General features: G+C 37.8%; 1 protein-coding gene across 1 annotated transcript in view; it reads left to right on the top strand.

The window, feature by feature from the left end:
* The first annotated feature begins 4,274 nt into the window (after positions 1 to 4,274).
* diaph2 (diaphanous-related formin 2) overlaps positions 4,275 to 13,490 on the top strand; it is a 412,425-nt gene continuing 403,209 nt past the window's right edge. Inside the window, exons 1-2 of the mRNA XM_078261409.1 lie at positions 4,275 to 4,377; positions 5,058 to 5,465. Coding sequence (XP_078117535.1) covers positions 5,382 to 5,465 — 84 coding nt within the window. The 5' untranslated portion in view covers positions 4,275 to 4,377; positions 5,058 to 5,381. The remainder of the gene's footprint in view (positions 4,378 to 5,057; positions 5,466 to 13,490) is intronic.

Consider the following 13,490-nt stretch of genomic DNA (forward strand, 5'->3'; position numbering starts at 1 on the left):
GCCATACTGTAATAGAAGAGGAATGGCTCTGCATAACAAGTGCAAAGCATGCTAGGAGGTTTAGTAGGGACCTTTTGGCTCAAGTACTAAATAGGATGTGAATAGTAAATATGGAAAACTGTTTGCAGAATTAAATATTTGCTGGACTCAAACCACCCCAGTTAAACAAATGTTTCTAGTAGTGACAGAGTGCACATTTGATCACAACAGGCTGTGTTATGGATCCAACAATCATCAACCACCAAGCGTTGAAATGAATTATGATGATAGTTTCAGATTTGTAGTGTCTCAGCAAAGTCTAACTAGTGCAGCTGTAAGACTGACACCAATGCAAAAGCATTCAACAGCATACTTCAAAAAAGGAATAAGCATTCAGACCTTATTTTTATCATGGAGTATCTACTTTTTCAGGGCCATGGCCAGTCATGTCAGAATGGCCAAATGACTCTTGGGAAAATGATGTTCCACATCCAGAGCAGCTGCATGTATTTAATTATAGAGCCTGTGAGTGGAATCTCCAGGGTCATTTCTAGAACATTGGTGGCATTGGATTAACTTGGATTAACAATAGTGACAAACAGTGCAAAATGTTATTTTTGAGCTGCAGAATCCGTGGCTGCTTCATTACTGCATGTTATTTATCTGCCTTTGTTTGTTCTTGTGTTGACCTGTTTAACAAAGAATTTGGAAATAATGTATACCACAAATTAACCCTATTATTGGGATGATTGTGGTCATAACATTCTTAGATTAATTTATTTAAAAACTGAAATTGAAACATTTATCGTGTGCAGTAGTTTCTTTTTTGTCATCGAACCCAACAATGACAATGTTTCTCATTCTGCAGCAATGTTTTGTTGCAGAAGATCCAATAGGCCCAACCCAACAGTGAATGACATTAGGCCAACATGGACAGATGGAAAGCTGAATGTCCTAATTAAATGTTTGGAGCTGTTTTCAAAGCAGCTGGACTCAAACATGACATCACGGAAAGTGAAAAACAGAGACCGAAATGCTTAGCATGTTTTTAGAGTTGTGTTTACTGGAATTTAATATTTATTGAACTTCAAAGTGATCAGGCAGAATCAGTACAACTGCAGCTGTACTATTAAAAGTATATTTTACATATTCATATTTGTCATATGTCATATTTCATTCTCAGTCTGAGGTTGTTACGATGCCAGCCTAAAGGATGAATATTTTCCTATATGATGTTATCTAATTATCTAGTAATTGCTGTTCTAAATAACTTACAGAACTTGCTGTACAGCACATACTTAAACCTGAACAAGGAAATTGGCATAGGTAAGTTGCCAAAAAAAAGCATGTTAATAACTCATTGTTATGCACTCTTATTGTATATTGAAAAAAATCTCAATTCCTTCATGCAGTAGAACAGACATATATACAATTTAGATCATGATCCAATTTAACAACTCATTTTCAACTAAGTAATTTATAGAATGTATTGTTTGAAGATCTGATTTACTTTTAATCTTTGATCTGATAAACCTTTACTTTTACTATGTGGTTTTGGGTATATTGTATATGTACAATTTATGTGTATATTATACTAGACTATGACTAGTAAATAAAGGCAAAAATTTGTAATTATCACTGACTGGTACAACAAACATAGTTTTACATTATATTAACATGTTTTGCATTCGGTCAAACTGTCAGGTATGATTAAATTGATAAAGACAACACAATGTTTCATATTAACATTTATCCTGTGAACATTTTTAATTGAACCTGTGAAATGGTTCAATATAATAAGAACAGCCAAAAAGGACATGTGTTCGTGGTTGTTCATTCACATGAGTTGCAGTGTGATAGCATGTGATAGCATGTGCCTTAGAAATAAACTTTTTGCATGTGTGGCACACACGCTCCTGTGATGCAGTGTGCTGCCATTTTCCATTTTTGTTTGTACTTGCTTTTTCAGGTGGAGTTGTTCCTTCCTCACCATGCATCTCTCACTAAACTGGCCAGGGCTGTTGTGTGTAGACGTTGCTGTCATGGTTTTTCCCATGGCTGGGTTGATTTTCCTCCACACCACAAAGGCCCAAGGTTGACATGACTAAGATGGTACAGAATAACACTACAAGCCACAGGCTGTCATTTGTTGTATGTGGCAACAGGGTCCTCATCATCTGTTTTTAGCCATGCTAGTTGACGTGGCTCTGGCAGTGCCGGTTGGTTGTTCAGTTTGGTCTGGGCTAAAATATTTCAACAACTACAGTATTATATGGATTGCTTGAAATTGAAATTTGTAACAGACATTCATGGTCCCTAGAAAATAAATCCTACTGATTTTGGTGAGCACCTGACTTTACTTCCAGGACCACCTTAAGGTTGACTTTTTTGTTTTTTAGTAAAATATCTGAACGTGGAACTTGGATGGATTGCCATGAATTTTGGAACAGATGTCCATGGTGACCAAACAATAAGCCCTAATGACTTTGGTGATCGTTTCATTTAGGGCAACCAGCAGGCAGCTATGGGCAGTAATTCAATAAATGTGTTTAAAATATGTATTGAATTAGCCTACTTTTGAGTATTTTGTTATTTGTATTTTGCTGGACGGAAAAAAACAACAACAATGTAACAAAATACCTAAGAGCTTGTATTTGAAGTCCTCAAGATGCAATATTTAATATGTAATTTTATTCTCAAACAAGAGATAAAAAAAGAAAAAACTGTACAACAATTAGCCTAATCGCAGACTTTGGCTAAATGCAAGTGAATCACGTGACATGTCCTGTAGGGTCCAGCAACGCGCTCAGTATTTAATTTGTGTTCCCCTGGACTGCAGTGTACACAAAGGAGAATACTTTTTTTTTTTTTAGGTTGTTGCTATTATTGGGGGTAAGGGGAGGTGGTTCACTCTCTTTCTCTTCTACTATTTTGTAGTATACTCTGCTGTAATGGTACTGTTTAGTTTTTTTACTACTACTTACTCCACTGCACTCTTGAAAAGGCATCTGCTAAATGCCCATGTCTCTTATTGTCATCTGAAAGAACTAGTGTATGACCGTGGCCGAACCTTTCAGTTACCAGTTGCATCTCGATTGGCTGTGCACCACCCAGCATGCACTCCTGAATTCACAGCCTCCCTTCTCAAGATATCATGATTTGCCACTTCAAATCTGTGCCCATTTCTGCCAGCAGGTAAAAATTAACTTCACTTATACAGTTACATTTCATCTGTATATCAGATATCTGTACATGTACAAGATGGACTGGCATACATTTTCCTACAGATATTCATCCAGATAAATCCTAATGACTCTGGTGACCCCTTTTTCTCTAGTGCCACCATGAAGTTGATATTTGTGGTTCAAAAGAAATGTTTCAATAACTATGTTGCTTTTCATCTAGCGCCATCGCCGGGTCAACATTTGAAATTGTCCAATACTTTGGTTTGTAAGAGTTGTGTTTTTCTTCACAATGACCATGTCTTCAGGCTCCATATTCTAATGCTCATCAGGGAAATGATTCAAAAAAGAAATCAAGTGCCTTATTTACAGTTAGCTACTTGCACATGGTGGTCACATGCCACAGTATGACATATGAGCAAGAGAGAGAGAAGTCTTATTTATAGCGCAAAACTCCCAGCACTGATGAGTGTTTGGTCATGTTGTGGTTGGATCAACATTGGGTTTGTTCCCATAACTAACATTAAGTAATGTGTTGGTTCTACTGTTGCGTTTTCTTGATTTGAGAAGTGAGATTTGTGAAAGAGAAGGAAATGTTGCAAGTGTGAATGTGTGACTGTAACTGGATGTGAGATCTTGCTACTTTACAGTAGTTTGGAATAGTTGGTTTACATGAGGTGAGCCAAGAAGTCAAATGAAATACATTTCATCAATTAGGCTAATCAACCTGCCATTAAAAAAAATTCTTTCAGCCAGTAGGCCAATATGATGTACTCTATTATGTAACTGGGTATAACAATAACACCAGCTGTTATTATAACACATAGACACAGAAAGGGTGAACCCCAACCACATACACACACACACACACACACACACACACACACACACACACACACACACACACACACACACACACACACACGAATGCCACGGATTCCCGCACTGCTTCCTATCTGCGGCTATCCTTTCATAATTCACTGAGAGATCTATTCATTTCAACTGACTGAGTCCTATCCGCTTGCTGTGAGATCAGACTGACCTGACCTCACCGTCACAACAGTCTCCTCCCCTTCGACGCCACGCCGTCCTTGTGACTGTCAGCAAATCTGACCAATAGCGACTGGAATTCCCACTCCTTACGTATCTCACAGGCCAATCAGAACATTGTTGGGCGGAATCATTGTGGGCCTGGCATTCACGTTTGGTTGCAAAGGTAAGCTCTGGATGGGATTTCGTGAGTTTTCTTTGATATGTTATTTATTGTTCATTCTGTAATTTATAACATAGTGTATATGCTTGCGTATTATTATGTTTGTTAAATTAAATAATGTTCTGCAGTAACGGTCGTCCATTTATGCTAGCCTGGCTAAGTGTACAGCACTGCAAAGTATTCCAAGCCGAGAGAACAACGGTGATTTTCCACTATTACAACAATTGTTCATCAATTCTGATTAATGACTGTATTGTCAACTAAATAACGGTCTTGTCAGTGCACGTTGAAAACTGTCAGCGTATCCTGAGTGTCATAAAACCTTTTTTACCATGTTATTGCTAAGTTACACGGTTGTAAGTTTGCTTTCTCTAACAATGTAGCCCTGTTTCCAAACACAGACACACACACACACACACACACACACACACACACACACACACACACACACACACACAACACATTGGTTTGTATTTTTACCGAGCTCCCTATAGCTACCTCTTATATACTTGTTTACATCTGTTTTACCGTTCACAATACACTAGCTTCACTGAATGTGCCTGCACCCTGCATACTAAAAAGGCTGCTCAGTGAAACACGTGTTAAGGCAAACGTGTGCAATTTAACGCCCAAGTCATTGTCATAGACTAATTACTGTTTGCATAATATTCTGGTAATTTCAGAAAGCCTTTACCCGCTGCGTGAACTGACTTACTGACTATCTGAGGAGGCATCAGGACGGATACCACACGGATACCACACGGATACCACATCCTACCACACCTCTTCTTGTCCAAGCAGACCCCTTGACTGTTCGATACTATTCGGGAACTATTTGAAAGCGGTCAACCAGAATATATTCTTTCCCTTCAAACGGAATGGATTTTGAAAATACCTAACCTGGAGGGTTTGCTGTACAAGTGTTGTTAAAAGTCTGCTGGTGGAAATTGCCAACTTTTGAGAAGGTCGCATTAAGTCTTTCAGGAGGGAACTAACTTAAAGCCAAAATGGATCAAGCCAGCGGTGGGGAGGACCCAAATAAACCCTCCAAAAAAAAATCCAACGACGACGAGGGTAAAAACAAAAAGCTGGTAGGTATTCAGACTGGCCCATTGCCGTTACATGGAAGTAGTGTGCAGCGAACTGTCACATCCTGTATTCCCACAAGGGAGGGTTAAACTTTAGCAATACTGACAAAGTTGCACTGCTCCTTGGTTGCAGAAAGTTTCACTACTGTACATTTTTACTCAATGTAAAATGGCTTTGTTCGGCATATTGCACTGAAAATGTAGCCTTTGTAATAGTTTTACATGTGATGTATTAGTCAGTATACTAGTTAAGTCAAATCAAACAAAGCCTAGTGAACACATAACTCCTGTACAGTTAGTAAACAACATGTTGTCAATACAGCACATTTCTGTTTTAGTGCAGGATGAGGCTAAAATAGTTATTGATTTGTTGTTATAACTATTTAATGTAACCTAATACAAAGCGGCTAATAGCTGTTAGAGTTGAGGAAAAGACACTAAGTGCTTTACTTTTTAAAGCACTCAGTGCCTCATGTGATTATCCTCATCAATACTTCTACTGAAAGTTCTTTGAAGAGCATTTTTATTGTGACAGTTGGGCTTCAATGTATTTTATATTTCATACACAAAGTTCAGTTACAGAATGGCATTGCATGATATCTGTGATTGATAAAACTTACCCTTAGCTTGAACAGTAGATCAGCATTCAACCCAATAAATGACAGTCATAGACATAGTAGGACATTGTCAAGTAGATAACAACTGAAAACTATGTCAACATTCATTTAAAGTTCATACTGTAGCCTCTCTATTGGCCTGGCATAGTGAAATAGTTAATGTAGAGTTATTTAGAAAGTGGGCAACTCTGAGTCTGCATCATTGGAGCTGTGGTGTTATTAAGCTTTTCCAGCATGCCTTCTATTGACTGGAAATGAGATTACACGACTTGGAGGTGTGTTGGTGCTAGTGTTGATGTAGTGGTGGAGGTATTGTCTTGGATTCTGTCTGAAGTCTGAGTCGATGCTGTGTGGAAACCACAACTATTGCGAGGTTGTGTAAACAGTTTCTTACAAGAGCATCCTACAGTCAAGTGCCTTATTTGGTAAACTGTAGCCACAGTCTTGTATTTTCTGTCTTACGTGAAATGTAAAAATATAAATCTAAATTATTACTGAGTGTGTTAGGTGCATGTTACTGCATACACACTATCAGCAGCTGTTGATCATTGTTTCTGCTTTTCCACATTTGGCAGCATGGAAAGCTTGCAGCTTGGCTGCTGTTGAACTTTATAGAAGACATCACCTCTCTACAGCCAATAATTGACTAGTAGTAGTAATGTTGGCCTGTCACTGAACTGTGATTCTTTGTTTATTGGTGGGAAGAGTCAAAAGTTTAGTTTCAGCCAGTGCTACAAAGAAAGGAAGTGAAAAAGGCAAAATTTAGGTTGACTGGTGTTTCTATGTTTTGTAGAAAGCAACCAATGAGCCAAGTTGTACTGATCGCAGACTAGAGGCTGACTGTTAATTACTTCATTAACACCTTGGTTGTTTACATAGGTGGTGTTGCTCTGGTATCAAGTTGGCCTAAAACTGTGAAGGAAAGCAGTGCCACTGCTGTGTTTCAGATCGGGAAAGTGTGACCATAACAACTGCCAGACAATAAATCCCAGAGTGAAATTGAAATGACACACAGCTACCAAAGGGTGTTGTCTTGGGAAAGCCTAACAGCCTGCAACTCTTGAATATCCTGACTCCCAAGTTTAAAATTGGTTTGCGAGGGAGTGTGGATGACATAAGCACTCAGCAAATCAATAGTGAAAAGTCTGTGAGATCACTGCTTTTTGTTCCTTAAAGCGGTCTCAGGACCAGGCCTGTTCCCTGTTGCTCAATCCTCCAGGCAAAGCAGTCTGAGGCAAAGGCCTGAACTGTGGCTGCTGCAAAAATCTCAACTGACTGAGTTTGGGGGAGGAAGTAATCATTTAGCCAATCCCTGGGTGGAGCAATGATCTCTCTTGTTATGTTTATCCCTCTTTTTAGCAACCCCAATGTGTACTGTATCTCCCAGTTTTTTCGCTGACACGGACAAGCTGGCATGTACAAGCTTTAAGGTATATGCATATTTTAAACCGTGAAACTGCAATTCAGAATGTGTTTAGGAAGGGAAATAGAAACAACAATGCAATTCATATTTTAAGATTCTTTGCAGAGGTCTATCAGATGCTTATGTCATCTCTGACCAAAGGGTTGTTCTTTCTCATGGTTGGACACTTTAAGATTTACTTGTACTTTGCTATTTACAGTTTTCACCATATGGGGCTATAGGATTACATTCCTGACATGCAGTGTAGTTGTGTGGATGTGGCCTAGAAGCAAGGATGGGGTTAATTTTTTAACATGAGCTGAATTAAAGTAGATGTTGTCACTGTCTTTTCACACTTAGAGCTGCTGAAAAGTACAACCCATATTGCAGGGCTAATAAGCAAAGTGGCAGACACTGGCACAGTTTGGTCTCAGCAAAGTCAAATCTCTAAAGACTGAGTAGAAACACTGAAAGCTGTATGTTTGTTTAACAAGTCACTGGGCAGCATTACGTCACAACAGTACCATTTGGGCTTTAGGCCCAGAATGTAGATACTCAACACAGCCAAGGACATTAGAACAGTGTTCAGAGATAGAGATCATTCAAAACATATCTGTTGTTTGTAGCTATACTTTGTGATAATGTGTTTTTCTTAATGTTGTAAAAACATGACATCCAATAAAACGGGGAGATGGAACGAGGTATTTTTAAAGTAAGACAGGGGAGCCAGTTTGACAGAAAGGGAGAAATACTATCCCTCTGCATACCAGAGTAAAAGATGACATCACATAGAACAACATGAGGGAAAAGTCATCCCAGTTTGGCTTATGTATCTGTTCGTTATGTGAGCCATGATTTCAAAATTACAGTTTAAGTGAATTCCCCTTTACTAGAAACCTTGTCTCAAGCCTAACACGACCCATAGATCTATATGATGTAGGAAGGAAGGATTATGTTGAACAGCTTTGTTGTAATTGTAGAAAATCTGTTGTAGTACAATAGCAGTAATATAAAAGAAGGAACTATTCACTGAGCAGATATCTCTGATACATCAGTTATTTTCAAGAGAATGTTCTGTGGGAAAGTTTTTTTAATGCTGAAGCACACATTATATTTACCAAAGGCTTTAGAAGCACCTCAGCAAGTTTGTAAAATAGTGATCGCTATTCAAAAATCAATAATGCACTGGTTAAAGTAATACATGTTTGATGATTAAACTTGTAATTCGTACCTACAAAGCAAAGGTACCAATCTTCATCATCTGCTGTGTGTTTGGTAGGTAATTCCATCCTGTATTGCAATCAGTCAGTCAAGGGACTGATTCATGCTTGCTTGCTTATTACAGGCTGTGCGTGTCAGCTTTTTCTATTATCTATAAGAAAATGAATACAGGTTATCAGTATCTCAAAGGTCATTTGTTAGTGTATGAGAGGGAGTGAGAGGGAATCTAGTCAGTGGTGTACAATATAACTATGACAGCTGTCTACTCTATTCAGCCTAAAGCTTTTTTGCCAGTATTCTACACATTTACTGCAAATAGGTGGAATAGTTGGTCAGAATTAGAACTGAATTATGTCTGAATGAACATGCTTATCAAAATTAACAACTTGTTTAAGAAGTGGGGTGTCAAAGACTTTAAAACCAATGACCTGGTGTCAAAAAATAAATGTGTTTCAATATTGACTCTAAATTGAAATGTAACAATTCTCACTTGACTTTAAAAGTGTTTCATTCTTGGCAGTTTGTAGGCATAGGTAAAAAATAACATCAGAAATGTTGAATAAGTACAGTATGTTATAAAAAAAGGACACAGCAGGTGAGTATGATAGTCTGCTATTACTTTTTATTATAAATAAATATAAACATACTGTTCATATTTGAAGATTGTTTTTTTATGAGATAATAGAAAATGAATTATTGTATAAATTATTAAAACAAATGTAGTTTGTAGACATATGACATGTTGGTGGCTCTAGAATGTATTGAATCAATTAAAGCAAGACTATATGTAGCTAAGTATCTTTTCTAGCTAGTATGGCTAAGTTATAATATGAAATCATGGCAGCACAGAATAGAGTAGGGTGTAGCAAAACAAGGCACAGAAGTCACATTCATGTGGGTCCCTGCACATATAGGCATTCTGCATAATGTGAGTGGCGTAACACAAATTTCCATTCTGTACAAAACAATGTTGGTACTGCGAGAAGTAGGGGAATATCTGCTTAGAATAATAACTAGAAGTGTGACGAGATCTCGAGAATGCGACGAGTCTTCTCGTCAAGGTAAAAATTGTCTCGCAATATCGGCCACAAGTGCAAGGCAGCCGCCAGTAGATGAAGTCTGACCTGGTTGGTCGTCTTATACATCTGGCTTTGAAGATGAGTCTGGCTTGGACCTCTAAATTAACAGTTCAATGTGGCGCTGACTCGCACAGATGTTCTCCCCTCGTCTTAAAATGGTCATAAATCAATACAAGAGCAGCATAGTTCCTTGTATACTGCTGCAATGAAACGCTTGGTTACATTGGAAACTTGGTTCTCTGAGGAAAGACTATTTTTCCAGTCATATTTCTTAATTGAAGTTTTCTTTAAATTAGTGTTAAAGTCTCGTCTCGTTCTCGTGAACCCAATCTTGTGTCTCGTCAAGTCTAGTGAGCTGAGTGTCTCGTCACACCCCTAATAACAACAACTAGATTAAGACTAGGACAACGTTTTAAACACACAATGTGGGTAACAGTTAAGCACCTGAGTGGTCAGTAAATGTAAATATGTGATGCAACCAGAACAATGCCAGCCACCATGCTGTGGCAATGATGATGACTTTCTAGTGGGGTATAAGGGGTCTGCAAGGGTGGTAAGGTGTTTAAAAAAACGGTTCAGAGATCCCAGTTCACTGTGCTGCTTATTACCCACTAGCTACAGGTACAAGCCAGGTGCAGCGTTAACTCCAGTTAACGTTAGCTCCAGTCTGAGAAGGTAACGTTAACGGTAAACTGTGGAAACACTTTGCCTTCCAGGCAAATAACCACAACAAACCGAAAGAATACCAGTAAGACTTTTCCAGAGCATTATTACCGACAAAATGTGTTACACAGCTTTGTCTAACCACCTTAAATGACCTACATCTTTACGCCTATAAAGAAGTTTGAGCGGTTAGTAACTGCTACCATCAACAATATTTGTTACGTTTACAGCTGTGCGTGTTCGGTTGTTGGGCTAACAGCCAATACGCTAGCTTAAGCAAACTCAAAGCTAGCTTACATAACCCTATGGCTTCCGTATGGTTACATTAAGTTAATATGGTCTTTCATGCTTTATGTAATTGGTGAAAGTGAGTGCTTTCTAAAATTGTGTTGCAAGGGGCCTTAGAAATTGCCTAAAAAACTAAGCAGAAGGAAAAGCTGGCAAAGTCTCAACATTGGTCCAACATGTCCATCATTTTCAGGTTTTATTTAAGAGTGTTTGTAATTTGTAATTAACCCTTATTAATTAAATTGGGATTTAATGATTGTAATCATGCTCGTCATTTAGTTAGTCATTAAAGTAATTAAGGCTTCAGTAATGAATGGACAGTTCAGCAATGGCGTCTGTAATGAGAGACCCTGGGCATGGGAGAGCTTAGTGGAAAGGCTTTTAATTCTGTAGGCTACCGATAAATCGTGTAGACATGCTGCTGCTTCAAAGTGTGTTTGGGTAATATAAAGTATATATATATATATATATATATATTTTTTTTTCAGGTTAATCATATCATGGATTTTTGTGTTTATATTACAAGGCCCTATGCAATCATGTTGCCTAGAATACCATTCCTAGGCACATTCTTCTCTGAATCATTTCTGAATTACTTGAATGACTCCAGTGAGACTTTTCTTTAATGTACATTGTGATTGACATCAACTAAATAAGTTAATTAGTGTTTTACCACAACTAAAGAGACATATGTATCAGAAACAAGCCTTAGGTTTGACAGTATCACATTGTGAATTATATTTAATGGCCACTGCTGTTGGAAGCTGTGGCATTTAAACCTTTGACACGTTGATACATGAGCTTTAGGGAAACCTTAGGGACCATTTTAGGTCATGTTAGCTTGTGGTTAGTACAGGTTGTCAGCTTATCACACACTCTTTCAGCATTGCCTATCTCCTGTTTGGTCAACCTCAAAAAGTTTGTGTCAAGTAGTCTTAACTATTATTTTTCTTCCATGTGTTGCTTTATATTTTATACACTTTTCCATTTTGTAATGTTGAGTGAATATAACTGTGACTGTGTCAGGAAGACGTGTGAGAAACGCAGAGAGGCAGGAAACGCACCACATGTTGGCGTTTTAATTGCATTCAGGAAGTTGGAGTGAGGAAGTGGTGAAGAATGCTTTAGTCATACAGTGTAAGAAACCGACAGACTCCCTGCTTTATGGCACCCTTGAAGATGCGCCCTATTCATGTACATCAGTGGGTTAGATCTTATACTTACGAATGGGACATATCTTGAGCATCAGTGCATTCACATTTGATAATTCATGAGTGGTAGGTGAGGTGTTTTGACTGAGCAACTGCAAAGTCTGATGTAGGCCAGGATGAAGGGGTTTCCCCTTCTTTTACTTGTATGATATTGAAGGATTGCGATCGGGGAGCTTTCCCTCTTTAATGAGAAGAGGTGTTTGTCATTGTCACTGTCATGCTTTAATTTACTATTCATCTGTTTAGGTTGACAGCTGTATTCACACTTTTTTTAATCAGTGACATTTGCAAAGTATGTGACAGACTGTGACATTTGCTGTGATATACAGTGCAATATAATATATATATATATATATATATATATATATATATATATATATATATATATATATATATATATATATATATATATAAATATAATATAATGTGTCAGGAGAGATTAAATAAAGCAAATTGTGTACTTGAACTAGACAATTTAATCATTACATTATAAAAATTGATTTGTTGAATAAATTGATCTAATATGGGACACTGAAAAGAGGTCAGTGCATAAGCACGGCTTACTGGCTGACAGAGTGGACTTGATGCATTGCCTGGTACAATGAGAGACTTGTTAGGGATATCATGAGTCATCTAATCGCAAGACTCACAATTTAGTAATGGTTATGTAGTATATCACAGAGGTATGTGGTAGGCATGGGCTGGTATGAGATTCTGATGGTATGAAAACCTTCATCAAAAAATATCACGGTTTCACGGTATTGCGGTATTGCAATTACAGCTTTAAAATGTATTATTTTGAAATGCCTGGGTAAACAAAAACAGGCATTTTTTTTTTCCATTGACCACAATACATTTGATTTTTTAAACACACTGCACAGGCACTGGCAGGGAGAGGGATTTCTAAACTGCACTATTTGTCCTTGACTACTCATAAAAAACAGCTAATACCGCAGGAACGGTATGACGGAAAATTTGACTTTTTTTAACCGGTAACCGGCTAATGCTTAGTACGTGACAGCCATAATCACTTCAGGGATGAATACAACAGCATTTGTTTCAGGCACTGGAAATAGATCATTTTTAAAAACAAAAATCTAGCTAGCACTGTAATTATATATCATTATCAAACAGCTTACAGACACAAGGTAATATGTTTACATGTTATTGCACTTGAAAGTTATTTGAGTAAAAGACTGGATAAAAAGCAATAGAACAATGCACAATGAAAGCTTGATTTTAAACTGTACCTAAAACAAGTAGGCTAATTGTGTCATCATAAAGTGGCTGCAGTCTTTGCTAGATTTCTGAATACAACAGTCTGTAAATATAAATCACATGTCTCTATGATATCATGAACAATTTAGGAAGATCTATAAACTGACATTTCCAACTTTTGCAATAGCTGCGTATAATGCGAACCCACAAGGGTACAGTACTACAAATTTGCTTTCAAAAGAGACAGCGATAACCTGAGGGCAGTGCTGTGCTAGTCTGCAGTCACATGGTCAGGCCATCCAGTGCGGTGCCATTCAAATCTTAGCTCT

This window comes from Sander vitreus, chromosome 10 (genome assembly GCF_031162955.1).
Source record: "Sander vitreus isolate 19-12246 chromosome 10, sanVit1, whole genome shotgun sequence".
Classification (NCBI taxonomy): domain Eukaryota; kingdom Metazoa; phylum Chordata; class Actinopteri; order Perciformes; family Percidae; genus Sander; species Sander vitreus.